The sequence below is a fragment of the Periophthalmus magnuspinnatus genome, chromosome 9 (assembly GCF_009829125.3).
Source record: "Periophthalmus magnuspinnatus isolate fPerMag1 chromosome 9, fPerMag1.2.pri, whole genome shotgun sequence".
In the NCBI taxonomy this organism is placed as follows: domain Eukaryota; kingdom Metazoa; phylum Chordata; class Actinopteri; order Gobiiformes; family Gobiidae; genus Periophthalmus; species Periophthalmus magnuspinnatus.
In genome coordinates this window covers 16,010,062-16,036,949 of record NC_047134.1, presented here as the reverse complement: position 1 = coordinate 16,036,949, position 26,888 = coordinate 16,010,062, and the positions used below count along the sequence as shown (strand labels likewise).

The 26,888-nt window shown below is 40.5% G+C and overlaps 2 protein-coding genes across 7 annotated transcripts in view; both read left to right on the top strand.

Moving 5' to 3' along the window:
- pbx3b (pre-B-cell leukemia homeobox 3b) overlaps window positions 1–17,904 on the top strand; it is a 57,541-nt gene extending 39,637 nt beyond the window's left edge. The window contains exons 3-11 of one of the 6 annotated variants that reach the window (XM_055224512.1): window positions 5,622–5,863; window positions 7,426–7,616; window positions 8,933–9,068; window positions 10,153–10,182; window positions 13,132–13,297; window positions 13,862–13,939; window positions 14,334–14,446; window positions 15,036–15,125; window positions 16,369–17,904. In XM_055224512.1, the coding sequence (XP_055080487.1) occupies window positions 5,622–5,863; window positions 7,426–7,616; window positions 8,933–9,068; window positions 10,153–10,182; window positions 13,132–13,297; window positions 13,862–13,939; window positions 14,334–14,446; window positions 15,036–15,125; window positions 16,369–16,461 (1,139 nt within the window). In that variant the 3' untranslated portion in view covers window positions 16,462–17,904. Of the gene's footprint in view, window positions 1–5,621; window positions 5,864–7,425; window positions 7,617–8,932; window positions 9,069–10,152; window positions 10,183–13,131; window positions 13,298–13,748; window positions 13,752–13,861; window positions 13,940–14,333; window positions 14,447–15,035; window positions 15,126–16,368 lie in introns of all 6 variants that reach the window. The other 5 variants (XM_055224513.1, XM_033972929.2, XM_055224511.1 and 2 more) reach the window with 5 other exon arrangements.
- Window positions 1–26,888, top strand: part of gapvd1 (GTPase activating protein and VPS9 domains 1) — a 227,208-nt gene that overhangs the window by 135,633 nt on the left and 64,687 nt on the right. The gene's annotated exons all lie outside the window — the stretch shown is intronic.

Genomic DNA, 26,888 nt, shown 5'->3' with positions numbered 1-26,888 from the left:
GACCACTTCTTGTCACGGGCCGTTGAGAACAGCAGCGCCTCCACATGCTGTCTGTTTGCAGTGCGCGGCCGGTCTATGATGGGAGAAGTCTTGACCCAGCACTGGGGGGCTGTAACGTTTCACTGTCAGCGCGCCTGATTAGCTTATCACTCAGCGCACTGGGAGGAAATACATCATCGTTGCAGACAGGGATTCCCCAGTTTCAAGCCCATTCCCTGCTTCCTCTTACACGGCATTTAATCACTCCACACACTGTCCCCTCCAGTCCCGCAGCCTCCGAGGACAGCGCTTTGTAGTTTTTTTAGTCTGTTTTCTGCCAAGTTCAGACTACCTGCGCTAAAACTGGATTTGGAATAAACTAGGGCTGTGCAATGAGTCAAATTTAATCGAGATCAAGGTTCAATCACCCCCAGCTTTGGTCTTTTTAATCGAGAGGTCCACATAGTAAAAGCATGTGGTATGGAGCAGAGTTTTGACTTTAGAAGAAGAAAACGTCCTTTGTGTTAAATGGCACTTTAAGGAAATTAATATTGACAATCTTATCTGTAAGTTAAGTTAACTGTAAGTTATTGCTAAAAGCGTCATCCCCAAATAGTTTCTCTTTTTATTTACGCCCAGATACTTAAGAAAATTAAGTTGTAGATGAATATTTTTGGTCAAGGACACAACAACACTATACATAAATGGAACTGAACTACAGAAAATTTGAGAGGTCAGTTTAAATGTGATATTTCATGAACAGAAAACTTAGCTCTGAAGTCTCACACACTTCTCTCACTCATCAAAGAGAGCCAAACAAAAAGTGGCAAATGTGCTGCGCCTCCCTACCGCGCGCTATCAGGTATGGTAATTACTCTGCCATTAACATTGGGAATAGTTAATGTGTATTAATGTGTTAATGGCATGTTAATTACTGTACACGCGAGAGAGAGTGTGCGAGCCTGCGGGCAAGTCTCTGATTCTTTGTGCCAACGTGGATGTAGGCCAAGTCTAAAAAAGACTTTAAGACCATCAGTGAAAGAGGATCCTTATGTTTCATTTGTCAGAACAAAAGATTTTCAATGGTAATTTGATCCAGCTCCCAGCACCGTGGAGCAGAGAGTCAGTGATCCAAGCGCCATGACAAAGGAGATGATGTGAAGTCAAAGAAATGCGCTGGTGACACTGGCCTCTTTGTGAAATGGATACTCTGAGCCCTCTGTAGTCTCCAGTGTGCCGCTCTGCCAGTGCTTTTAATAACACGCTGGATTAGGGGCTTTGGTTTCTGAGTGCCAAGCTCTGGTTCAAACTCACCTTGGATCAGCCTCGGTAACAGGCGCGATGCCACACTCCGCCTCCACCTCTTCCCCTTCCCAAATGTCTATTGCACGGCTTTAAGAGAGATGACCTTTGCAAATATTGACAGAAAATAAATTCAGTTTCGATTAGTTAGCTTTGGGAGACCTTTGTGGATCAATGCAATTAGATGGACTGTGTCAATATGTGGCTGGAGCTCGTTCACTTGAGGGACTGGCTGCAGAGGAAGCGGCGAGGTCAGGGTTATTTGTAATGAACCGGACCATTTGGAAAAGTGTAAACATTTAAGCACAGGAGGGAGGTGCGTTTAGTCCAGCACTGCCTCTGAGGCCCATAGACAGCAATAATGGACCCTGCACAAGTTTATGGAGCGAGAGGTGAAGCATGACTGCCACAAGCCCCTCAGACTGTAGCCTGTATAACCAGTGATGCTTCAGTAAATGAAAAGAATACTGGAACATTATAAAGACCTGTCTTAAGAACCGTGTTTGATACCTTTATATGTTTTCTGTAGATAAGCAACATTTTACAATCAATAATGTGTGCATCAAGAGAACTCAAGCTTGCAATTTGTCGTAGGTTTTAATAATCCATTTTGCCCGTCCTGATGCCCTTTCAATTTAAGCTTGGTACCAGCACAAATAGTGTTAAGGCTTATTATCTCCAAACTATGAACAAATTTGTCTTTACACACAGCTGCTGTCAAGTGCATCTCCCAGTCATGCATGGACACTGCAGAAGAATGCAATAGATAGAAACCTATAGTCACCGCTTCCTTGTTGAGCCGTCCACATTAACCCAGCAGGGCTCTGGCTTTATGACTCTCCTGCTCACACTTCAGTGATGAGAGTAAACAAGCGCTGGGCCAGAGGTCAGCTAAGCCCACCGAATACAAGAGGGCACAGGGGGAAAGAGGAGGTGGGAGGAGTAGAGGGGAAAAAGGGGGGCAGCCCGGGACAGCACTAACATCACTGTCAGGGCTTTAAGCAGCCGGTGATGTATGAGATCTTAAGCTGGAAATTATAACATACGGTAAAAAATAAGAACTGTTCTTAAAAATAACTAATCTATTCATAAGTGATGAATACACTTAAATAAACCTTAAATATAGTTATGAAGTCTAATACTTTGTCTTTGTATATCATGGGGAAAAACCAAATATTCAGTAACCCACAGTACAAAAACTGAGAAAACCATGTATGAAGAATGTGTTTTTCTGTCAAATTTGTTACTTTGTTTGATCAGATATTAAAGCAGTAAAAAATGAAAAGGAGGGCCGCCCCTGACTGATAGGGATGGATGGATTGCTGTGTGTCTCAGCAGTCCAGGACAAATGAGTGACAATCTGAACAAGAAGTGGCTTTTCCCATAGACCTCCTGTATTTCCAAATGACAAATGAAGGAGATTAATATCATGAGTTCACATTTTTTCATTAGATGTTCTGATAATTAACTGAGCCAACATTATTCGTTGTATTAAATAACTAAACCTGTATGGATTTTCACCTTTATGTTCTATTGCTTCAGGCTTTGCTAAAGTGACATGACTGCTGCACCGCAGAGATTAATTCCTCTTTTGACTGTCGAGGTGGCTTAGCACTAACTTGGGTTCCCAAACTTGTTTTAATACGCATATCATCAGACACAAAAACAAGATAAAGATTTGAGAAGGCAAGCAGCATTGCGCTGAGCTAGAGTACAGGCTGACTTCTGCAAGTTACTATACAGATTTGTCAAGCGCACAGCAAATTAAAGATATTATCTGGCGCACAAGCCTATTTTATGGAGGTTGATGCGGAGCTTAGACAGCAAATCTTCAGCTTCTCAAACAAAGGTATTGCCGACTGAGAGGCATTGCTTTAAAATCCTCCTGGGCAGTGGCTGTTCAGCTGTGGGGTGGGGTCCACTGGTGGTACACACAGATGATGCTGAACTCAGGAGATGTAAAGTCCTAGTCCATGTCCCATAGTTTTTGGAGCTGGCCATGTAGACAAGAACTCACATATGATTTACATGTTATATATTCATTAACAAAACCAGGTTGGGTTAAGATTAATTCAGAACAATCGAAAGAGATTTGCATTGTCAGTGAGGTTTTACTGTGGTTAAGTAATAATAAATAGTTTAATAGTAATAGCAGTAGTTGAGACACTGGATTTGGACCTGTTTTAGACCTTAACTTTTCTGTTTCTGACCCAGATCTTCACTCATTTTGAGGTATTAAAGGTAGTGCCTGCAAAGCCTTATCTTTTCTGTAGTGACTCTCACATCGAAAACTTTGGACCGTTTTTAAAAATTGTTTCTATTTTCTTTATATTTATTTTAGTGTCATCTTCCTTCCTTACACATGTGTTATGAATGGCCATCCAGAGCAGTGGAGGCACAAATATGCCCTGGTGGACTCCTGCAGGGCTGCGGCTTCTCGGGGCAGCCCAGTAATCATTTTTATCCCGCTGATTTCCCAAATAGAAATGGACACGCATGATAAAAATGTCACGGCTACTCCGCATGTCAGTGGACTAACAGGATTACATGTCACTTTCTAATGCCCCTCTCTGTTTTCCTTTGCTGTGAATGGCCCACATTATTGCACACAGGAGTTTGGTGGTAATATATGGTAAGAGACAAGTAGCTCTTTATGGCCTGTGATTATTTAGTTTGAATGAAACCAGTGATTTATGCCCATTTAGCTGAAAAGCCCTGTAAATTCCCTCCGCTGCAGTTCCCCCGGATATAGAGTGAGTGGAGTGAAAGTGACAACTGGGTTTGGTGTGGAAATGTAGGCTGCATCCCAGAGTTATATTTAATATACCTGACATGAAAAACGTGCCTACATAGTTACCGCCACCCGCAGCACGGCGACACAGAGCGGCCCGCTGAGCCGAGTAGGAGTAAATAGTGAATTAGGAAAATATGAAGTGTAGTGGCAGACAAAGCACCAGCTATTAGAGCATGTAGAGATATGTAGCCGGGCATCTGGTCAGTCAGCGCTTTGAATCATGGGCCGTTTTCCCCACACAAACTGGAATGGAAATGGTGGAGGCAGGCCAGAATGGGAGCTCTGGGTGGTGTTGCTGCAGATGAGGGTTAGTGGAGCAGTGGCATATTGTCCACATGGATGGCTTGGCTGTGTGCAGCCTGATGGAGCCTTGTCCAGCATCTCAATGTCTCCAACACAAATAGCCACATTCATCCACTCCTCTCACACCATTACACCTAAAAGACTCAATGCCAGCCCATCCATAAATACAGGCAAATTTGTTTTTTCTGTGCTCCTGTGCACTGAACAAAGAGCCAACAGACATGAAAACATCACAGTGTGAAGTAGTCACATGTGAACAAGAGTGTTTACTGCTGATGGAGTGGAGCAGGTCAGAGCCTGGTAAAAGGCCCTCTCTGATTGCATGCCCACTGGCTGACACAATAGGGCCACTAATCTTCTTATTTAGAATCCAGAGGCTGCCCATATCTTAATGAAGCTGTAATGAGCTGTTGAAAATCTGTGAACTGCGAGAGGGATTATTGAATTGAAACAAGTCTGGTAATCATAACGTTTGAGTAGCCACTCTGTATTTACTGCCCATTGAGCCGCACTTTCATCCACTTATTAGACTTCATTGCTCTGGTGTGTTTTGGTGATTCTGACCACAGTGTGTGCTAGTTTGTTTTCTCTAGTGAAAGGCTGGGCTGTCCTTACAGTGCCAATGCAACCAGGTGTGCATGTGAGCTATTTGACGATCTCTCAAAGACCATTGAGGCAGAAGGGCAGAGGAGATACACCCATAAGAGCCTGAAGTACATAAGTTAATAAATAAAGTTTGCAAGTGAGATACTTGAATATTTATACAACTGGGTAAGAGGACCTCAAATTACAGCACAGGAGTTGATTTGTAATAATAATCATTTGTTTCTTGCATGAATATTCAAATAAGAAAAGCTATAGTTGTTTTATAAAGTCCCTTGGATTCATTGTGTCAACATGGGGACTCTTACTAGAGGTATACTTTTCTGTTTAGCATCCTTTCACAGAGTGGAAGTGCCACTTCACCATTGAGCATTTGTCAGTTTATGGATGTTGCTGTCATGTCAGCTTCCCCGTACACACAGTGTGCAGCGCAGTGTAAATAAAAGGGAACAGGCAAAGACATGGGGACAGGAACATGGAGCATGAAGGCACCCACTCTATACCTGCAGGAAACAACACAACAACACAGCTCCACAGCAGGCTGTTGTTTGTTACTTTGCTTTAAAGCATGAGTTTTCACTGCATTTCTTGGTATATTTCCTGAACATTATTGTAATGTTTCTCATCTTTGTCTTTCCAGGTCTCAGCATCAGAGGGGCCCAAGAGGAAGACCCACCAGACCCTCAGCTCATGCGTCTGGACAACATGCTGCTGGCCGAGGGCGTGGCCGGGCCCGAGAAGGGAGGAGGCTCAGCTGCTGCTGCTGCGGCCGCTGCGGCATCAGGGGGAGCCGCCGACAACTCCATCGAACACTCAGACTACAGAGCCAAACTCACCCAGATCAGACAGATCTACCACACAGAGCTGGAGAAATATGAGCAGGTACCAACCAGAACACACACTAATGTCACAAGAACTACTATGGACATAATGTCTAAACCCTGTGGGAAACATCCTGTTAATACGTTTACAAAGATTTTACATATACATCTGTGGCTTTCTTATTTGCTCATTGCTGTGATATTTAGTAGTCTTTAACAAAGTCCTCTAAAAATGTACCATCACAGACCTGTATTTAAGGATTAAAGGGACAAGTGGAGCATAAAATTTAGCCACTTCCACTTGACTGCTTGCCCAGTGACAAATCAAGTGGGTCATGTAGCTAATAAGGGCATACAAGGCTTAACTTTATGTTTATTATACTAATACCCACTGTTAAGTCTTGAATTTGTATTGAATTAAACCAAACTATAAAATATTTCTTTCACAAAGACTACATTGATTTGAACATTGTGATTATACAACTAATACATCTTAATTACAATTTGCTCATTTTACAAGTGGCTCTCAAAAATAGAAAATTGTTCCTATTTTTCATACATTTGTGATCAAATTGCAGAGCGTATATGCATGAACAGCACTCAGTTACAGGCTTAAAAGTAAATGTCTATTACTGGCTGTGTTGTAGTTGATTATAAGGATCTAGAGTGCACTTTAGTCGTCTGTACTGAATCAAAGTATGATCAGGCTTAGCATTTTAAACCTTTTACCACTGATGCATTATGGGAGAAATAGAATGTGTAGCAGTGATGCCTCAGCAAACCAGTGAGCTAAATTAGACTAATTTACTTCATGCTCTCAGAGAGGCGGTGGGGATGTGGGGCACTACACTTCGCCTGGAGTAAATGCATCTTTCTTAAGGGTGTTTCCAGGTTTTAATTATCTAAATGTAAATACTTAACTAATTTTACTCAGAGTAATGAGCTAAAGTGTGCTCTACGTAAATGAGTTATTCTAATTAATCATGTATGAACTACTGGTTCAGACTAACTAAAATTCTCTTGGAATTTGCTGCATTGAGGCCTGGCCAAATTGCAATTGTACAGTATTGTATGTATGGACATTTTTTTTCCAAATATATTATTTCCTAATTACATCATCATAAATGATACAGATCAGCATCTTATTAATGCATAAGAAATGCACTGGCTGGTTTGACAAATACGAATAACACTGTAAACAATTAGTTAAGAATTAGGAATATGATATCACTCTTAACATTACATTATATAGTTTTTACTGTTCATACCAAAAATAATAATTAAAATGTTACTTTTGAATATCCTATGGGTATAAACACTTCTTCGTAAACTTGAAAAACGCTGCACATGTTACTACATGTACAAGTAGTGTGACTGATAACGTAATACAGTGTGTTTATAATAACACCTTTATTACCAATACAACATTTAAAGTTCTCATATTACAACATAGTATCTGTCTGCACTGCATGTGATTTGGTGCATGTAAACTCTTGGAAAATGAAGCAAGAAATTGAAACAGTGGTACTACAGTGTGTATAAATTCTAATAGATATAATGTATTTTAGAAATTGTAGGCTAATTTCCTAAAGTCACTCATTGCTTGCGTGTGTGTTGTGTCAGGCGTGTAACGAGTTCACTACCCATGTGATGAACCTTCTGAGGGAACAGTCGCGCACGCGGCCCATCTCGCCCAAAGAGATCGAGCGCATGGTGGGCATCATCCATAGGAAGTTCAGCTCCATCCAGATGCAGCTGAAGCAGAGCACCTGTGAGGCCGTCATGATCCTGCGCTCCAGATTCCTCGACGCCAGGTCAGTGCAGCCCACGCACAACAACAAACACAAATATTTTAGAGTAGCAACAAGTACTATAGAAAATGTTCTTCTCCAGTTTTCATCTTTTAAAAATGTGTCTAACTCTTAAACCCCAGAAATAAAATTGTTGATTTAACCAACAGAAAGTTAGAAAATCAAACAATGAAACAGTCATTGGTGAATAATAGAAATTATTTGTGGGACAACAGTGCATGATGCTGTAACTACAACAACAACAACAACAACAAAAAAAGCTTCCACCATCCGTCATTTTGACCATTACCACACTTTGAGGGCCACAGCTTTAGAACGTCACTTACAGAGAAATGCATTAGGTTTTATAGACCCTCGCCTAATGAGACAGAATCTTCATATTGCAGTGGTCTCTTTTTTTCAGAACGATATTTAAAAATATTTTACACTACTGCATGAAGCCAGCCAAGGTCACTTTTATTTTTTATTTCCCCCTTCAGTTTCTGGCACACTGCGCAGTATGAGCTCTGTAGAGATGCATGATTTTAATTATGTCCATGTCCCGTGCATTATCCATTTTGAAGCCAGTCATGGCCTCACACCTGAGAGCAGTTAAGTCCAAATGAAATGGGAGCGGCTCATGTGTAATCGATGGAGGGAGGTCATCAGCAGGTGTTGTGGATTACTCTAATAGCTAACAGTGTGCTGCTCCACGGAGAGACAGAGCGAGACACAGTGCCACAAGTTTTAGGGGCCAAACAATCCAAGTGGAAGCACATTTGCTGCCCACTGCCTGTGTGCAAAAAGCAGTAAACAAGGCAAAATAAGCAAATGCTCCAACAACATGATAAGTAGTGCCCTTGGGAGGCAAGGAGACCCAGATCTAGTTAGAGTTTGCTTGTTTCCAATGGAGATCCCTGCGGCTGTGGCACTTGAGGAACAATGCTCAACTGTGCATGCCGTGATTTCTATAATGCACTGAGATGCACTCCGACCAGGCTCTCCACTCCATTCCTGCCCACCCAACCACCACACTAAACTCCACACATTACACGCTTGAACTGGAGATAGCACAGACCAAATTAACCAATGTGTATTTTTGTTTTGTTTCTGTTGCGTATTCGCCAGTGTGTTTCTCTGATTATTTGTCCGGTCTCGTTGCCTCTTGGACAACACATCCTGTTTCCTGAGGAGCCCTTAGTGCCCATTGCTCATTATTTTCACCATTTATGTGTGAGATTGATTGTGCAATTTGTGCGATCCAAATGGATGAGTTAATGCTGGTCCCTGCTAATAGGCTCGTCCTACCATTTTTCCCCTGCTTCTTTCCCCTCACTCAGGCGGAAAAGGCGAAACTTCAGCAAGCAGGCGACAGAGATTTTGAACGAATATTTCTACTCGCACCTCAGCAACCCATACCCGAGCGAGGAGGCTAAGGAGGAGCTGGCAAAGAAGTGCAGCATCACAGTATCCCAGGTGGGTAGTGTTCATCATCAACAGTAGCCGCTGGGCCAATCAAGAGTGAAGGGGGGAAGCCTAGAGGGATAGTTACTGTAGGTCGCAGCATGGAGACACGATGTCCTTAGCTAACCTTGACATTGTGACTGGCTAATGATGCTTCAGTCAAGAGCGGTCCCAGTCAGTCTGAGCAGGGCCACAGGGAGAGGAGGAAGCCTATATCATCTTGGCCTCAATCAAACACTATGATGTCCTTTCTTATACACTAGCTCCCACCCCCTACGTAAGCTCCCATGACATTTTACCCTCTCATTTCACCATGTTCTTTCGGATAGAAGAGCAAAAGAAAAGCAATTTAATACTAGTTTTGTGCTTTTAAAAATATGAGAATTCCCACTTTATACACTGTTGCCCATAAAGTTAGAACGATGTTATTGTTGACATATTCCTGATTAAATGTGATATCCCAGCTACGTAGGCAAAACCAATTTAATTCAGAAAGACTTAAACAAACACATTTCAAATTAGGTGAGGTGTAATAAAAATGTCAGCAAAGCAATTAAGGAAGGTATTAAAGATTCAATGTTCAGGGAAAGGGGAGAAAGGAGAGTCTGAGGCGGCTCACGGTTCTGCTGCAGTGAAAATCGAAATGGTGGGAGGGTTTTGGTGAATTGCTGATTGACAAGATTTGACAGAGCAGAATGAATATTGTGTTTGAAAGGAAACGGTAGCAGGCTATGATTGGCTAACATCTCTATTTTGTGTTTAACATGTTTGCAATTTTATGAAAAGTTACATTCAGATGTTAATATCAAAACTACCTGGACAAACTATTCAAATTTTATGGACAACAGTGTATTTATCATTTTGTTAACCTGAAGGCAAGCTCTCACACATATAGCAGCGTATCTTGGTAACCATATTCTCTCCTTCCCAGCTCGTACTTGACTAGATTTTGTTGTTGTTTCTATAGCGAGACACAATATACGAGATAATCTATACCATAATCTGCCGTGTCTGTGTTCTGTGTGGGGAGGGGGTATATTGAGTGTAGTGGTGCAGAGTCAGTCACTGTAAAAAGCCCATTCTTTTTTGCCTTCAGGGGGTGGGAAGCACCATCACAGTATCACAGGTATGTCATGACTTCTCCTGATCCACTGTTTTCATTTTTTGTATCTCTGTATTTTTATGTACTAGACTCACAATGCACTGAACCCCCTCCCTCATATACCCTGGACCCAAGCTAATGTTATTGCAATTACTGACAATGAATTCATTCTGTAACATTCCACCTTCAAGCTACACAGACACAGAAAAAAAATGAGATGATTTTGTTGTTATCACCATAGTATGTGTGTCATATCAATTTGACAGCTATTGTTTCTTACATTTTTGTTTGTTGCAGAGTTTATTGTCTTTTGAATATATTTTTGTTTTTCTGTTTACACTCAGTGCTACCTTAAATGGGGTATGTTACAAACTTCCCATGATAACGTATCAGGCTATACAAGAAATTAGAGAGGCGCTTGAACTCATCTCAGGCCCCATTAGTGGCTTAGAGCTAGACAAGGGCCAGCCACAGCAGACGTTGTTATTGACTTATTCCTAGTGCTTTGGCTCATTTTAAGTAACACCGTCTAAACTGAGATGTGATGCTGAGTGCACCGTAAGTGTATTATCGCTTACAGTTTTGCCTTTAAGAGTCAGAAACCACTCTCCTGACTGCAGCCGCTGCTCAGTCATTTTTCACACACCCCCAACCCAACTGTTTTGTGAGGCTTTGTTGATTACAGAAGCAGTTCATTAAGTAAAAACCATCCGTCATGAGCGGAATGCCAATAACAGTCTCCAGTGATGGTAGATGGCTTATAGCTGATGAAACAGCAGGATCACTTTCTCACAAATGATTTTAAATCCAAGCAATGTCCAGGGTTTTCAGCTCAGGGAGGTGTGTCTTAGTTAACAATATTTTACTGTCTGTTTTATCATATTTCTTGTATGAATGTTTAAGACCCAAATAACACACATATATTTTTTCCCGAGATTAATTGACCTTCACAAAATGTATGGACTTTTTCTAAGTGACACTTTTCAATATTTCAGATCCCAGTCAATCTGGAGAAACTCTGACTTGAGTCCCTATCCATTATTAATGTGTCTTGTATAATTGATGGCTCTACAGCCAGTAGCACCACCTTTGTATTTGTGTTAAGGCTCAGGGCTCTCACATGTATTGCGATCATGGAAAGATCATGTATTGCATTTCATTGGCTAGCGTGCAGCTGAAATAAGGTGAAATAGTTTGAATTATTAACTTTAGGCTACATAGCACAGCTCCCTTTTGAGGCTGTGCAAAGGCAGCACTAGGCCAGTCATTATACATGCGCTGCCTTTGAGGCTGCTGATGTCAGGTAATTCACTGCCTCTAAGACCTGCTTCTCTCCACACACAGGAGTCAATTGAATGCATGGCCTGCCACAAGATAAAAGGGAATTAGTTCAGTAGATTGGGTTGTGCTCCACACCTTCCAGCGGCTGCATTTGTTCAATATTTAGCTGATCTCTAGAATCACTAAAGCCGGAGTTCAGTGAGTAGGAGAGAATATGTGTGGAAGAGTAGGAACTAGTCCTGATGCTCAGAAAGGCCAGGTCAGACCAAGCTTATAACACCATCAAGTTTACCATCTTAGATATAATGGAATCTACCAAAAGGGTGCTGACAGTGGAGTGATTTTATGCTTTGATTAATGAGAGAATATTTACTATGTAAATGACGATCAATCTCATCTTTGCAATAGTAATTCACTGAAAATCCAGAACACATCTTGACACTTCAGCTCACTTGACTTGACTTGTCTCTGTGTCATTAAATAGTGCTTTGAAATGGTTGCTAGTGGCCACTTGAAACTGTCTAAAAGAGCAAATGTATTGGATCATCTTTGGTCCTTAGAATCTACTATAAGCAGGTTAAGTAAAAATGATGATGGCTAGGGCTTTCATTGCTTCCAATTAAACCTTGCTTGTTAGTTTAACCTCTAGGTAAACCCATCAAACAATTGGTGTCAAGGAAACCCTGCCAACGGTGGGCCTCGCCTGAATGGTCATTAATTTTAATTGCCTAGATATTAAAGATTTAGAGCACAGAGACGTGCAGGAGAGCAATGATCTGATGTCCTGCGAATCCAGTCCGTTTTTATGCCACAGCATTGGTGAGCTGCTAGGGATATTAAAATTTAAGCACATGGGTGGAAATTAAATAAAGCATCATTAGGGGCAGCTGCTCTTTGGCTGGTCCAGCCGTGGGCTGCATGGCCTGAGAAGGGGGCAGCATCACCGCGACAACACACTCTAATTTATAGGACCATTAAAAGCAAGCATCATCTCATTATTATTCCTCTGTTATTGCAGAGCCAGCATTCACACAGAGGTGCACAACTTTTAGCTATCTGACTCATGTCACATACCACTGCTTACATTCAGTCAAATTAGCAGTTTGTAACTGCTGGAATATATTGCACTTTGTATTTAATTAGTGTAAACACACTTTAACTTTATGAACTGCATTCCAGCTGTAACTTGTGTCCCTCCTCTTGTTCATTTAACTAAACACAGATGTGTTTGTCTTGAATATACTTAATATGACGTTGTAGATCATTAACATCCGCATCAAGCAACATTTTAAATGTTTAAAATTGAATGGAAATGTGTGTTAGAACTAAATGATTAGTGTTTTGATAGTGCGCGTGTCTGGTTTGCACACATTTTACTGAGGCAGGTATATTATGTATAGAGATAGTTTTGATCTAAGTCGGTACGTGTGCAGTGAGGCCCTTGGCGCTTTGTGTTTGTCAGGAGACAGAGCTAAGAGCATGTCACGCTCCCCGCCATGAGGAGACACTAGTGGCTCCTGATTACGGCTTAATTAGCTTGTGTACCCGGCGGACATTACTGCAGGGGCTGGGAATTGGGTACTTGATGGACCCAAACATGACATCTTGAAACAATAACACTGCTGTGTATGCTGCTGTGACTTCTTGACGTCTGACTTCCCTCTGCTCCTCCCCCTCTGCTCTCCCACGCAGGTATCCAACTGGTTCGGCAACAAAAGGATCCGGTACAAGAAAAATATCGGCAAGTTTCAGGAAGAAGCCAACCTGTATGCCGCCAAGACAGCTGTAAATGCGGCACATGCTGCAGCCGCTGCAGTACAGAACAGCCAGGCCAACTCCCCTACCACACCTAACTCTGGTAGGCACTCCTGCATATAGACAAGAGCAAAACAAGGCAGCTAAATAAGAGTGTGCTCTCACGTCAGCCCTGAACCTGCTCCTACACCTGACTCGCATGCAGCTCACACACAGAGTGACAGGCCTGCTCCCAGCTCGGGGATCACAGAGCCTCCTGTCTATAAGACAGTTGATGCCAAGCAAACTCATGCATAAAGAGAGCGTTTCTGACTTGTGAACCGAGAACACGTGTATTTTTGGCAAAATAAAAAAAAAGCCTAGAATTCAGAATGATGCCATGGGATTTGTTTTCCCCTGACTTTCTGTCAACTTCCTGTCATTTGTAATGTAATGGTATGTAGTTTCCCTGAATGCCACTGCCTTATGCTAAATAAAGGAGAACATAATGCTGGGAGCATTTTACCTGCAGCTGTATTAAATACATTCACACTGTATTAAGTCATTCACCAAAGCAGGTAAAGGGCATATTTAGTGCACTATAAAATGCGTAATATAATACTGAAGACTGTGACGTGCCGTGGGGATGTGGTAAGCTTATGCAGTGGTCCCTTTCTCTTGCATCCAGGATTCCAGATGAAAGACGAAGAGTTTCAGCTGGACTCTGCTGAGAGCAAAAACACTCTTTTAACCAACATGTTTACTGGTACTGGTCTTTTCATACGCTTCTTCTTGTTCTTTATTTGTCATTGCCCATCCGACCCCCCTCCACCCAAACATGTAGTAGAGACGTAGGCTGTGATGTGGTCCATTTGGGAGCTCAGGCGACCAACTTCATATAGACCCCACCACACCACTTACATCGCCCCGTGTCCTGTGATTTTCATTCATTTATATCCATTTGTAAAGCAGTATTCTCCTCTTCGGTCTTCTGTTGCCTCTCTGCCATTCCCCCCTGTAGCCCTGTTCTTGCTTGCTCTGTGGATCTGTCCTGTATCTGCCCTGGACTCTTGGTGTGTGTGTTTATGGTGTGTGTGTGTCCTCCTTCCTTTTGCGTAGCTCCTCTCATGTATTCAGACACTCACGTCTTCCCTTTCCAGGTTCCTCGGGTTCTTTTAGCCTCCCTCACTCGGGGCACATGTTCTTGAGCATGCAGAGTCTGAATGGGGCTTCTTACCCAGGGGCACAAGTCGGAGCCATTGTACAGGCGCAGGTAGGAGCAGCTGGTAGATAGCTGTCCGTGTCTTGCCTGTATATAGAGCAATACATACTACTACTTTTACTAAATATACCGCACATTTAAAACATTAATAGATTCAATTATTACTTTTAATACTGATTTTAAGCAATTCTACAATGAACCCAGTTTTTTACAATCATATTTGGCTTTGACTTGAGCTCTTGGGTTGGTATTTTTGGTATTTCCCTTTACCTTCTTTCCTATATACCTCTCTCTGACATCTTGTTATTGTCTGTTGTTGGTGTCCTCCATTTTGTAAGTTTGATCCAGCCACAAAATACACAATATTATGTTGTTAATCTGTTTGTGCTAATCATAAGGTTAAATATTTACTTATTATTTATTCCATTGCCACAGTTGCAGATGGCTGTGAGCATGCTTGTGATGTCAGTCTGCAACTATTTTTTACAGTAAATAGTATTCTTGTTTTGTTTTTATACTTTCCCCTTTTTGTCCCTCCACCAGTCAGTCTCTGTTGCCTCACTAGCATGTTTAGAGTTGGTCTCAGTCAGCATCTTGTAGACCGAGCTGACCGCACTGTCCACTCTCTCTGCCCCTGCAGGTGGATACCCCGCGCCATGTTATCAGTCAGACGGCAGGATACAATGATGCTCTGGGGGGGATCGCAATGTATAGTCCACATGGCTTAAATGTAAGTAAACTTATAGCGCTTGTAATAAACATGACTAGAACTATGCATTCCCTTGAATAAATCTCTAAACTCATCTCAGTGTAATTTGTGATGCCGCTGTTGATGGCTGAACCCAGAATGAGATGAAAAACTGTAGCAAATCTGTTGCATTTGTAGCTGTTTGGTAATGTTGAGCCTGAGCGTTATCTGTGAGATAAAATTTGAACATGTGATGGCCTGCAGCTCTTTGCAGACATGAATTCCATCTTCCTTGATGAGGTTTGATACGGAGCCTTTTTGCAAAAGCAGCACATAATCTGCTGCTATCAGAGCAAAGATTAATTTAGCTGATGAGAAGCGACTGGGAGGAGACTCAGACAGTTTTACCTTCATTTTATCACAACACCAGCATTTCTGTGTATGTTGCAAATGTGAATAATGTACTTCACAAATAATGACACTAGAAATGTAGAAATGAAATAGTTTGGTGAAGTTTATGTAAACAAATGCTTTGCCAGGATCCAGTTCAGTGTCTTTTGAGTTGTGCTTTGGCCCTATTGCTTTAAGCTCTTTAGACATGTCAGCTTGCAGTAAGATCAAAGGGTTTGTACTTTCTCACCAGGTTTCTCACTTCTATGTGCAGTGTAAACCTGTGCCTAGTGGCTCCTCTGACTGCACTGTGATCACAAGTCAAAGTGCCAGTGACACCATGTCTTTAACATATCATAAACCCAAAGACTGCTACACATGAGCTGCCGAGGCAGATGCACAGCCTGTATTTTGTCCCAGAAAGAGGTTTATAGATGCATTTGCATAGTCTAACCTTTAGCTCTGTGCTAGTGACGTCGAGGATCCAGTAAAGGCTAGGTGGCGCCTGGAGCGAGGCAACGCCAGGGCAGCTAAGACTGGCTTCTCAGCAAGGCCCTGCCCTGTCACATCCACTCAGCTCTCCCACCTCACTCCCCTCCCCTCCCCCGCACCTCACCCTCTGCCCCTCTGACAGCAAAATATGGAGCGACAAGCTGTCGGATGCTGCAAGAATTTGCTTAGACACCCATTTCAAGAAATGCTCCCATTGGCTGAAACAGTTTTGTTTGTCTGTGCTGATGCTACTGTAAAGAATGCTCCAGGTCCTGCTATGTTTAACATGAAGTGACACATTAACACAATCAATGTCTCCCCTTCTCTTGTACCATGTACCGAGCGTTCAAAAATCCATGGGGTTCATATTGCACTGAATGTGATCGTAATCTCTGTGCCCTAGACTAATGGGGGATGGCAGGATGTTCCAACGCCGTCTTCTGTGATCTCTGCGACAGAAGGACCTGGAAGTGTGCACTCTGATACCTCGGATTGATCCACCATAAACGCATCCTGGAGCCGGCAGTGGACTTAAACTGGCCACCAACTCGAGGACACTCAAAACGCCTTTCACCACTACATTCTTTCTATACGTTTATTCACACATCCAAATCTACACCCAGCATTGTCTCGACATAGTCTTAATTATCATTTGTTTGTTGGAGGGGTAAGCACACATGTAAACTTTTCAGACAAATATTTTCTCTTGATATTAAATACTGAACGACCACAGTGCTTTTGAATTGGCATTTTATGACATATTAAAAGGCTATTTGTTGGATTGTTGATTTAAATGCTTATTTCCATTTGATAATTGAGTTCCCTTTACAATGCTTAGCAGATTAGCACGGCTCTTTCTTTGACTGTAATGCACAATGCAGTCTTGTCCGGCAAGTCAACAATGCTAGCGCTGACAGCTCAATGGCAGCTTTGTAGTTACTTTGAAGATTTATTAAGCCTTACAGCCATATACATTAGTACAAGGAAATCACTATTCAAACTCTGCTACGTAAAGAGGCGTAATTGATTGCTTGACTATAACATGACACGCTTCCATATTTTATAATTTGATGTTTGCTATGTACATATGTAAACATTTCTTTTGTACTGCTTATTGAAAACTACAATGCCCCCTCTGTTGATCATTTTTCCAAGGCATGCAGAAGCAGCCCCAAGTTACACATGAGAAGTTGTACATAGAATAAGAGTAATTATACATCCACCAATCAGAACACAGCATTCTTACCTCATTCCAGCTCACACAGACTAATCATTTCTGTAGCTTAGAGTGCTCACTTACTACCTCTAAACAAAATCAGACCATCATCACGTTTTTATTTGATTTTATTCAATGTTTTGTACGTACTTTTTGACAACATCTTTAACACTGTAAACTCTCCATTCTCTATGTAATCTAATGTATATTTTAATCTTTTAATAAAATGCTGTTGCACATGTGCAACTTAAAATGACAAAAATAAAAAAAACAAGAATAACAATATTAATAGACTAGACGGATAAAGGGGCAGGGCTTGAATTAAAAATGATGGTGTGTGGCTTTTATGAAGGGTTGTTGATAAATTAACACCAAAACAGTAAAACTGTTGTAAATATCAAAGAAAACATTTTGAATGTTGCTCATCTTGTTACTAAACCACTGAAAAAGACTAAAAAACACAATAAAAAGTGTAATGCATAGAGGTTTCAGTATTCAGAACTGTACATTTCCAGCTCTGTTCAACAGGGTGCCCAGTTCTTTTCTCTTTTTTCTATTGTATGTGATTCTGAAACTGAAAGTCATGACAAATGATTTGTGGCAGTGATCTAATGTATTAAAGATGTTTAGTGTTTCTTTCTAACCAGACTACGCCCTGGACTCAAGAGTCTTCCTTGTGGTACTTGTGTCATTTCAACATGAATAAACCTTTTCTTTCATGAATATCAACTTGTATTGTTTTCAGCAAGTAATAAACTGACATCACAGTGAATGAAATAATGACATTTACAAAGCATTTTAAAATCATAAAATAACATAACAATTTATAAACAGAATGGAATAGGATTAGTTTCCCGACTGTTTATCCCAGTGGACTGAAAATACAAAGAATCTTGCAATAAACCAAACAAACCATGCTTATAACAGCCATTAACCGATCCCATTCATTAGACTTTAAATTCATTTAGGATATACATACGGTGTATCCATCATCAGTGTACATGCCATAATGATAATATTGAAACAGAGCCAAGATAAGCACAGGCTCTTATAGGAGCGGTGCAGGAGGTGAACACTTAACCTGCTTTGGGCCTAGTGCTGAGCTGACACGGTTAGTGCAATTAACTGAAATGTCAGGCACCTCTAATTCCCCCATTCTGTCTGTCTATTGTGGAGAGCCGCATTAACGGATCATTGGTTACCTATCCCACATGGAAATTGACATCCATTTATTCTCATTTTCACCGCACAGTTCCCTCTCCCTGTCTGCCTCTCCTGCCTTAAACCTTACAGGGGAGGAAGAGCAGAAGTGCCGAGGAGGGTAGCAATAAACAAAGCCATAATGGGAGTATTGTTACATAATGCTAATATAATAATCATAATAAGTAAAAACATAAGAAGGCATGAATAACATACAGTTTAAATCTAACTTTATGGAACTTTCAAAATAAATGTGTAAACAAAATTAAGGGATAGATATTAAGGGATAGAAATGTTACTTATGAAAATGTCCGATTACGAGCCACCCATGTCGAAATGGTGAGTAATTATTTGATTTGCGTTCCAGAGTGATAGACAAGGAAATGGAGAGAGAGATGTTACAGTATGAGTTTAATGCATTGCACACATGGCCTCCCCCGAGAGAGTCTTTGCCCATTCAACCGGTGCCCAACCTAATGGAGCACCTTTCTGCTGAAGTCATATCTTCATCCTCACACCGCAAAGCAACCATGCCAAACACTACTCTTTACAGCAACATTCATCCTATTATTTACCCCGTAAGAGAGTGATTATATTCTAAGGTTTTATGAATGAAAGCATAATGTTGTATAGTTAATAAACAGAGGGTCAGCACGACCATTGCAATATGATCCATTTATTTTCTTATGAAAACGTTTCATAATAACAATTGCACTGCATTCACATCTCTTCTTTTTGCCCAAGAACCCTTACATTTACTGGAATTATGCCTATTAGAGATTTTTCTAAGGTTCATTTAAGACGACATTTTCTAAGTAAAATATGGCATGAAACGCATGCATCATTAAATATGGAAATGCAGAATTATATTAGCAATATGCGCCAAGCTAGTGCCAATTAAATTACAGAAAGATATCATTTATATTATTGAGGTAGGGCTGCACTAGATTCAATATGGAGAGACATTTTTTTCATGGTTTGATTTATTGTTGGCAGAGCTTTGTTCAAAGGCTTATTTTCACAATATTATTTACACCATGCTAAATGTGCGCTTTAGAAACCTTTACATTTAAATGGTAGGGATTATACAATATAGTGGATTAATTAGATTACCACAACAGGGAGCATTCATTGTGTATTTATTGTGTGTGTATTTTAGAAGCTATTAGCTAGAAGCTATTGTAGTACTAACAACAGTAACTTGAGCTCATAATGAACGATAGTGACCTAGTGAACATGATTACACTTACCTATAAAGCTATTGGCAATATTAATTTGTCATTTTAGCATTTCTACATTGCATTTAATATTTATCATAGCATTGTGGCATAGTCCTTGGACTGCAAAATGAAATAGCATCAGGAGGAGCATCTGAAATACATATGCTCACAACAGACACTACTCCACACAAAAATCAGACATTATTTTCCATTTATATGTTTTTAAGTCTGGCACTATTTGAAAAAAAAAAAAAAAAAGAAAGAAAAAAGAAAGAAAAAAAATGAGACAAGCTTGACTTACAGTTCCAATCTACAGTCATAATAATGATTGAGACCGGCGTCGGCAGGAGCAGAGACAGGAGGTGAGGTACAGTGCCATGATTTAGTGAGCAGAGTGGAAATAATGGAGCACGCACTGCACTGGTTCTATTAAGAGATGAGTCCTGCGGTGGCCTTTGAGCTTAAAACAGTACAGTTAATTAACACTTGATCCCAGCTCTCTGTACATCTTCCCTGGCTCATTTTCCTGCTCTCTTCCACCCATAGACTCAAGCAAGATGGCCGATATGTACATGCTGTCTTCATATTGCTATACATTGACACGTTTTTTTTTCCTATGGGGCTTATGAGTGTCTTTATGATGGAGGAGACTTTTATATAGAGTCAATAAGTTCAAGTGCTGAGAGATGAGGATAATTTAGTTGACAGCTTTTGAAATTCATACAGTTGCTTCTTTGCCTTTGATTAAAACGGTCGTCTTGTTAAATGCGGAAAAAATACTGAAGCAGGTCGTTTTGATCAATTGTCATTAAACCTGCGAAATGACCCAAAGCCCTAATAAATAAATACTTACACGTTGCATGAATAAGGAAGTGAAAGAATATATTCATTTTACAGTATATATACAATTTTCCAATGGTCTGAAGGGCAAATAGTGTTTTATAATTTAAATATACCCCAGGCATTTTCACAGCCAAAAAGCACATTAGCTTGCCATAACAAACAAGTGTGGTAGTGCTTTTTAATCAACGGAGCTCTTGGTAATGATGCCAGGGCAGCCTTCAAATAGCCTATAGAACCTTGGGTCTCCTGACTTTCCAACCGTGAAAGAAGAAAGTAGGTATTTAAGTCTCTCTAGCTCATTCCTTGCTTTCACGTGGATATTTGGGTAGTGCAACTTTTTTCAGACAGCAAAGCAAAGCAGAGTTGGACCCCCGTTGCACAGCAATCCCAAAACATATCAGGCTCTTTATACCAGGTTTGCAATCACTAAAAAGTTTTACAATTACATGCAGACAATTGGAAGTAGTGGTGTGATTGTTTCACCGAGTGCTGCTTTCACTATCTACTGGGGTCAAAGTAAGGAAATAGTAAAGTTGGATCGCCCAGTTTAAGCTTCTTTAAAAGTTACTATTCATGGATTTCAGCCTCCTGTTTATTGGCATCACTTTGAGGACTTTTGCCAATTCAAAATACATGTTTGTTTGGATTTTTTTGTGTAACAGCAACAATGTGTCATCACTCCGAAACACATGGATGAAGAACATACGTTTTCAAGAGACGGATGAACAGACCTACAGATTATGAGTGAATTAGCTGCAAGAATTAAAACTTTTTCTTCGTTTCTAGCTTTATTAGTTGGCTCTATGCAATAACACAACATTGCATACACCAAGTATAAGATGTGTGAATACAAATGTTCTTTCAAACCAAGGCCTCTAATTTTAATAATAGTGTTCTACTCTAATGAAACACACACACAAATTTCACCATTTTGACACTGAAAAACTTGGCTCATTTCCCCATCCAGCTGCTTTGTTTGTGTTAATTGTTGGGACTAACATGTCATTTTTCCTGCACGTTGGCCTGCTCCATAGGTTGTTAGCGTGCGTTGCGTGGCTATAGGCTACAACACTGTGTAATGGGAAGTCGTTAGCTCGTGGTCTGATGCCGTTTGTTCCCGGTCCCTCTGCTGCTACATTTATATTTCATATCTTATGTTTTCACACTGTATTAACAGCTGTGGCTTGTTTTCGCCATCTGCAGACAATTACTCGAGTTTACTTGGCTTTGTAATAATAACATGTTTTCTGCTCGCAACTCTCTCCATAGACACCCGTGCTGCCGATTTCTTGACAGGTGCTGAGGCATTTGCTCTGGAGACGGCATGGTGGATTATTACTGCATTATTTAGTTCTCCTGAAAGTAAACAAACACGTACTCTTCCCTGGCATCTTGTACAACTACACGCCAGTCAGCATTGTGTTCTGCATTGCACCAGCCTCCTCAGCAGCCAATTACGATTTACATTGACTATACCAGGTCTACCATTTCACCTCCAACATGAGCCACTTAGCGCTGAATATCTCTCCCACCTATACGCACTCATTTGCAGGGGATCTCCTCCCTTTATGACCTTTTTACATTCACCTTGGCTTGTATCATCCACTTGCTATCAGCGTGGTGGCTCAGGGTTCCCTAGTTTTCGGTATAATAACTTGACACTTCACATTGCATTAGTCTTAGGCCCGACAACAAGGTTACGTGACCTATAGTGTCAGGGAGCATACACCATACTTGCCGGCAGTGGCTATTTATCAAGACAGCTTTGGGCCACCTATGATTCAGAGCAGAACAAATACAGATGTGAGGGCTGGGGCGGAGGACAGGCTGGTCCAGATACATGAAAAGCACCATATAGGCTTGTTTATGAAGGGTGTGATTGGAGGAGTTTGAAATCATATAAATGACCTATTTGCAACAGACATAACCTTGATTCCTGTATTAGAAAAATGTAAGAAAGCCCAAGGAAGTCATTAGACTCCTGACCTCTCCGAGCCAAAGCTGCCCACTGGCATGATGTCATATTTTGCATGCCATCAGTCATCCCATCACCTCTGGCCATCACACCTGAGCGCTCTGCACAGCTGGAACTGCTCATTTTATCACTATTTGGCTGTGGCAATAATGTATACAATGCAAATACACCTTTAGAGACGTTTGATTCCAGTTAGTAAATGTATTAAATTATTGATTTTTCATTACATTGTGGCAAAGTAAAAACACCTCAGTCCTGGTTTTAAAATATGGAAAGGGGGCTACTATTGTCAGCATGAGGCAAACTGACCTTTAAACTATGAAGATGACATTTTTATTTTATTATTTTTATATTTTTAAAACTTTTAGAGAAACGTTCACAAGATATCTGATCATTCTGTTAGCATCTTGTATTAGCATGACCAAAACTGCATCCGTAACAACAATATTGACGGAGAAACTGCATTTCTGTACTGTGCAGCCAGCCCCACACTATCTTAAGGGTTTGTGTATAGTAAATAAACTTCTCCTGTGTTACAACTTCGGCCTCGTGCCTTTTCTATGTCACAGGCTATTTCAATTTATTCTCCAACAAATATACTTTTAAATTGACCCACTTACATGTTCAATACAATATAAAAGACACATTCCTTCAACACACTCTGCCTTACAGTGTGTTATCGTGTGCACTCCAGTATGTTCCTGTGTCCCTGGGTCCCTGGGGTCTGTGTGGCCCCTGTCTACTTCCTGGAGCTGTCTGAGAGCCCAGGTCTACAGGCTCCAGGATCATTTTCCCTCTGTAGCTCTTGTCACTAGCATGGACTGCGCTAATTCATCTTGCTAATGGCAGGTGGGTCAGTCAGGCTCTATAATTGAGATTTCCTTTTTTTCTTCCTTCACTATTGCCTCATAGCTTGATCTGATAGGAAATATACGGAAAATTAGCGTCAGAGAGCATGTGCATGTTTTAGCACAGCACAAAAGAACCTATACACACATTTTTTACTTTAACCAATGATTACTAACTGTGTAGTAAACAATTTTGGTTGCCTACTTCTGTTGCGTCCTTGGGCAAGACACATCGCTTGCTTATAACTGTGTATTTAATTATGTAGCCTCTTGTTCATGCACTTTGAACGCTATAAAACAGATACTTTTTTTGGTTTCTAGTTGTTTTCTTCCTCTGTGCATCGTCATAATTTCCTTTTGCGTTGCATCAAACTAGATGTAGCTTCTCAGAATAGACTTAATGACGTCTGCGTTGAAAGAGTTGCAGTCGGCAGTGGCTGGGGCCAGGCTCTCCTGAGAGAACCGGACCTGATTTGAGTCCGGAGGAAGGTCGTCAGCACACAAATGAAAAACATGAGAATGGTCCAAGGTCTAATCAAGTGCTCCGACTGCACTCACTGGGAGCAATTAGGTTCCTCCTCTCCCTGCACTAACATAGGTAACCAGATCCTCCTATTGACATTCTCAGGGAAAGGTCACGCACTGTATGGATACAATCATCAGCCACTAAGAACTAGAAAACTACAAATATAGACTCAAACACTTCGAAATACATTGTTATTTAAAGTATTCAACATAAAGTTTAGAAGGAAGATAAGGGAAATGTCACGCTGCATCTTGGGAGGTGTTCCTAACCATTTTCACTAAATAATACAATTACTAGAACTATCACTCCTTGTTACTGTGAAGCCAATTATACTGGGCACTGCAAAATTTTAAAAGTATACTGCTGCAATATAACATTTCTAAAATCGAAAAATTATGGAGCCCACTGCAGTTCCAGAAGTAAATTTTCCCTTCATTTTCCGCATACATTCAAATATGAAGAACTCAAAGACATGGCCAAGGCTAAGCAGCTATGTGGTATTAACCAATACTTTCAGTCTAAAAAACACTGCACTTTAGCTAAATATTTGAATAACTTGTTGGTTTATATTATATAATATTTATACAGGGTGTACCCAAAGTCTCTTTACAGTTTTAAAATGTTATTACAAAGGCAATTTATAATATATATTGATTAAATTTGCTCTATTGTACTCAGTTGTTATGAAAGTTGTTAATCACATTGCATTTTTGTAGTTGAGGCATTCTGTTGATTAAAGAGGCATCCTTTTGAAAGAACTCCCAAGAAATGGCAACTCCCCAAAAGAAGGCACAATGTGTATCATGGTTTATTGAGACACGCAGACTCAACGAAACTACAGAACAATGTATGGACGAGACCCACCATCACGTCTGTCAGTTCATGCATGGCACAAGATATTTATAGAGACAAGGACAGTGTTAGATACAAAGAGAAGTGGGCCACCAAGAACATCTGAGGACAACATCGATCGTGTAAGAGAGGCGTATTAAATGAGGTAAAAAACTTTGGAAAACACTGTGTACAATAGAACAACTCTGATTTAGATATCTTATCAATTGCCTTTGTAATATTTTTCTTAATTGTAATGAGACTTTATGGACACTTTGTATATTATTTGGAAAGTCTATGGAAAAAATAAATGGGACATTTAGTTCCAGAACGAAGTGGTGGGCGGTCACTGTTGTGCTCCATTACATTAGTAGAAGTAAAAGTACTTCCTTAAAAGTACAAAGTGCCATGTTAAGTTAAAGTAGAAAGTACAAGCCAAATGGTACACAAAGTGACATAGGTATACCCTTATGTGACTTGACAAGATACTTAATGCACTCATTTCAGCCTTGGCACCGACTCTAAACTTGACCACAGGAATTCATTATGATCATTGGCTGCTCTGACACAAATATAGTCCAGTGTACTTTCTAGCGTCGCGACCACAGGACCTCATCAAAAGTCATCCTTCATTTGTACGGCTGTCGTAGGCACTTGTCGAGAAGTCCGTCAGCTCGGCTCCTCTGTCAAAGTCTGTCAGGGCAGAACATATAGAGTCACTGCCTCCTGGTTTACCCTAAGCTCAAATGTAAGGTATATAGTTCTTATGGTAACATTTTGCTTGGCACGGTTTATAGATGTTAAACATTTGGTCTTGTTTTGTAACAGGACTTGATTATTTTGGTGAGAACATATTTCACTCCTCCATTGCTCTGCCCACAAGAGGAAACATGCGTCTTCTGTTTCTACTCTGAGCATCTGGCTCGTACAACCAGCTCTGTTCAAATTCTCTTCAGAAATGAATCTAGCAAACCTAACCAGTAAGATTCATAAGGCAGAAAACACTTGTAATATATTTGTGCTTGTAGGAGGAATGCACCAAACTGATACTGGTATTGGATATTGGCGCTAATACTGGAAAATTTGCTGGATCGGATATCGGCTTCCAAATATCATTTCAGCCGATATCCTGGTTGGCCATATAAATTGACTGAAGACTATTTCCTGGTTGTAATTGGCTCAGAAAGTCTCATAATGATTGAATGTTTATTTACACAAAGCTGCTCTGTAATTACTTGAGAGATAAATAGTAGTTACATAACACATTTGGATCAGTTTTGTCTTAATTTTGTTATTATTGGTTATTGCTTATTGCTTATTGGTTGATATCCGGTATCAGCAGATACATTAAACTATAGCATTGGAGTAGTGGAAAGCTGGATCAGTGCATCTCACAGTGAGGCACGAAATTAAAGTCAATGGCTAAATACCAGTGTACAGTAGCAGTACCACACAGTTACAGAAAAGGTCAAATTGTATAATTATTAAAAGAAGTGCATTAAAAGCATTCAGATAGGCAATGACCATACAGAGAGAGTAGCAGTAAAGTGAAGACAAGGCTGATTCAGTGAGTTCATGTGATGACAGGTCTGATTCGCTATGAACCATGTTTTGAATTTATTTATTTTTTTGGTAAGATGGTAAGTGGCTAGCTCTCTGATGTTTTCCGAGTCCCACTCTCAGACAAAGGAGCTTGTAGAAGTATATTATACTACTGTAATGCTATACAGTAAGTCTTTTGTATTTGCTTCCATTGTTTAAAAATACAGTGAAAATATAGTGAATGAATATTGTCCATAATTGATATTTGCAGATATCACTTTCAATATTTCAAAATCCATGCCAAGGCTCAAAAAGAAAAGTTGTTGCGGTTTAGTTCACAAAAATGTATTTTCCCATACACAATACAAAATATTACCAATACCAATATATAAAACCATCCACCAATATCACCAATACCAATATTAGCACCAGTTAAGTTAATTCCTGCACATTTTTTTCACATTTCCTCAAACATTCTTGTAATTCTACTTAAAAAGAACACATTTTGATACAATTCTAAAATGTAGTCCAGTGGTGAAGTGTACAGGAGTATTGGGTGTTGGGTGCTGGTGTGCGCAGGTGAAGAAGGCGACATCATTATTGGGGTGTCACCCTGACAGTAGTTTCAGATAATCACAGGCTGAACTGGCCCTGTACCACTCCACTGTCTTCACAACACTTCAGACATGCTCCTCTTCAACACAAAAGCAGCCGTCTCCTTT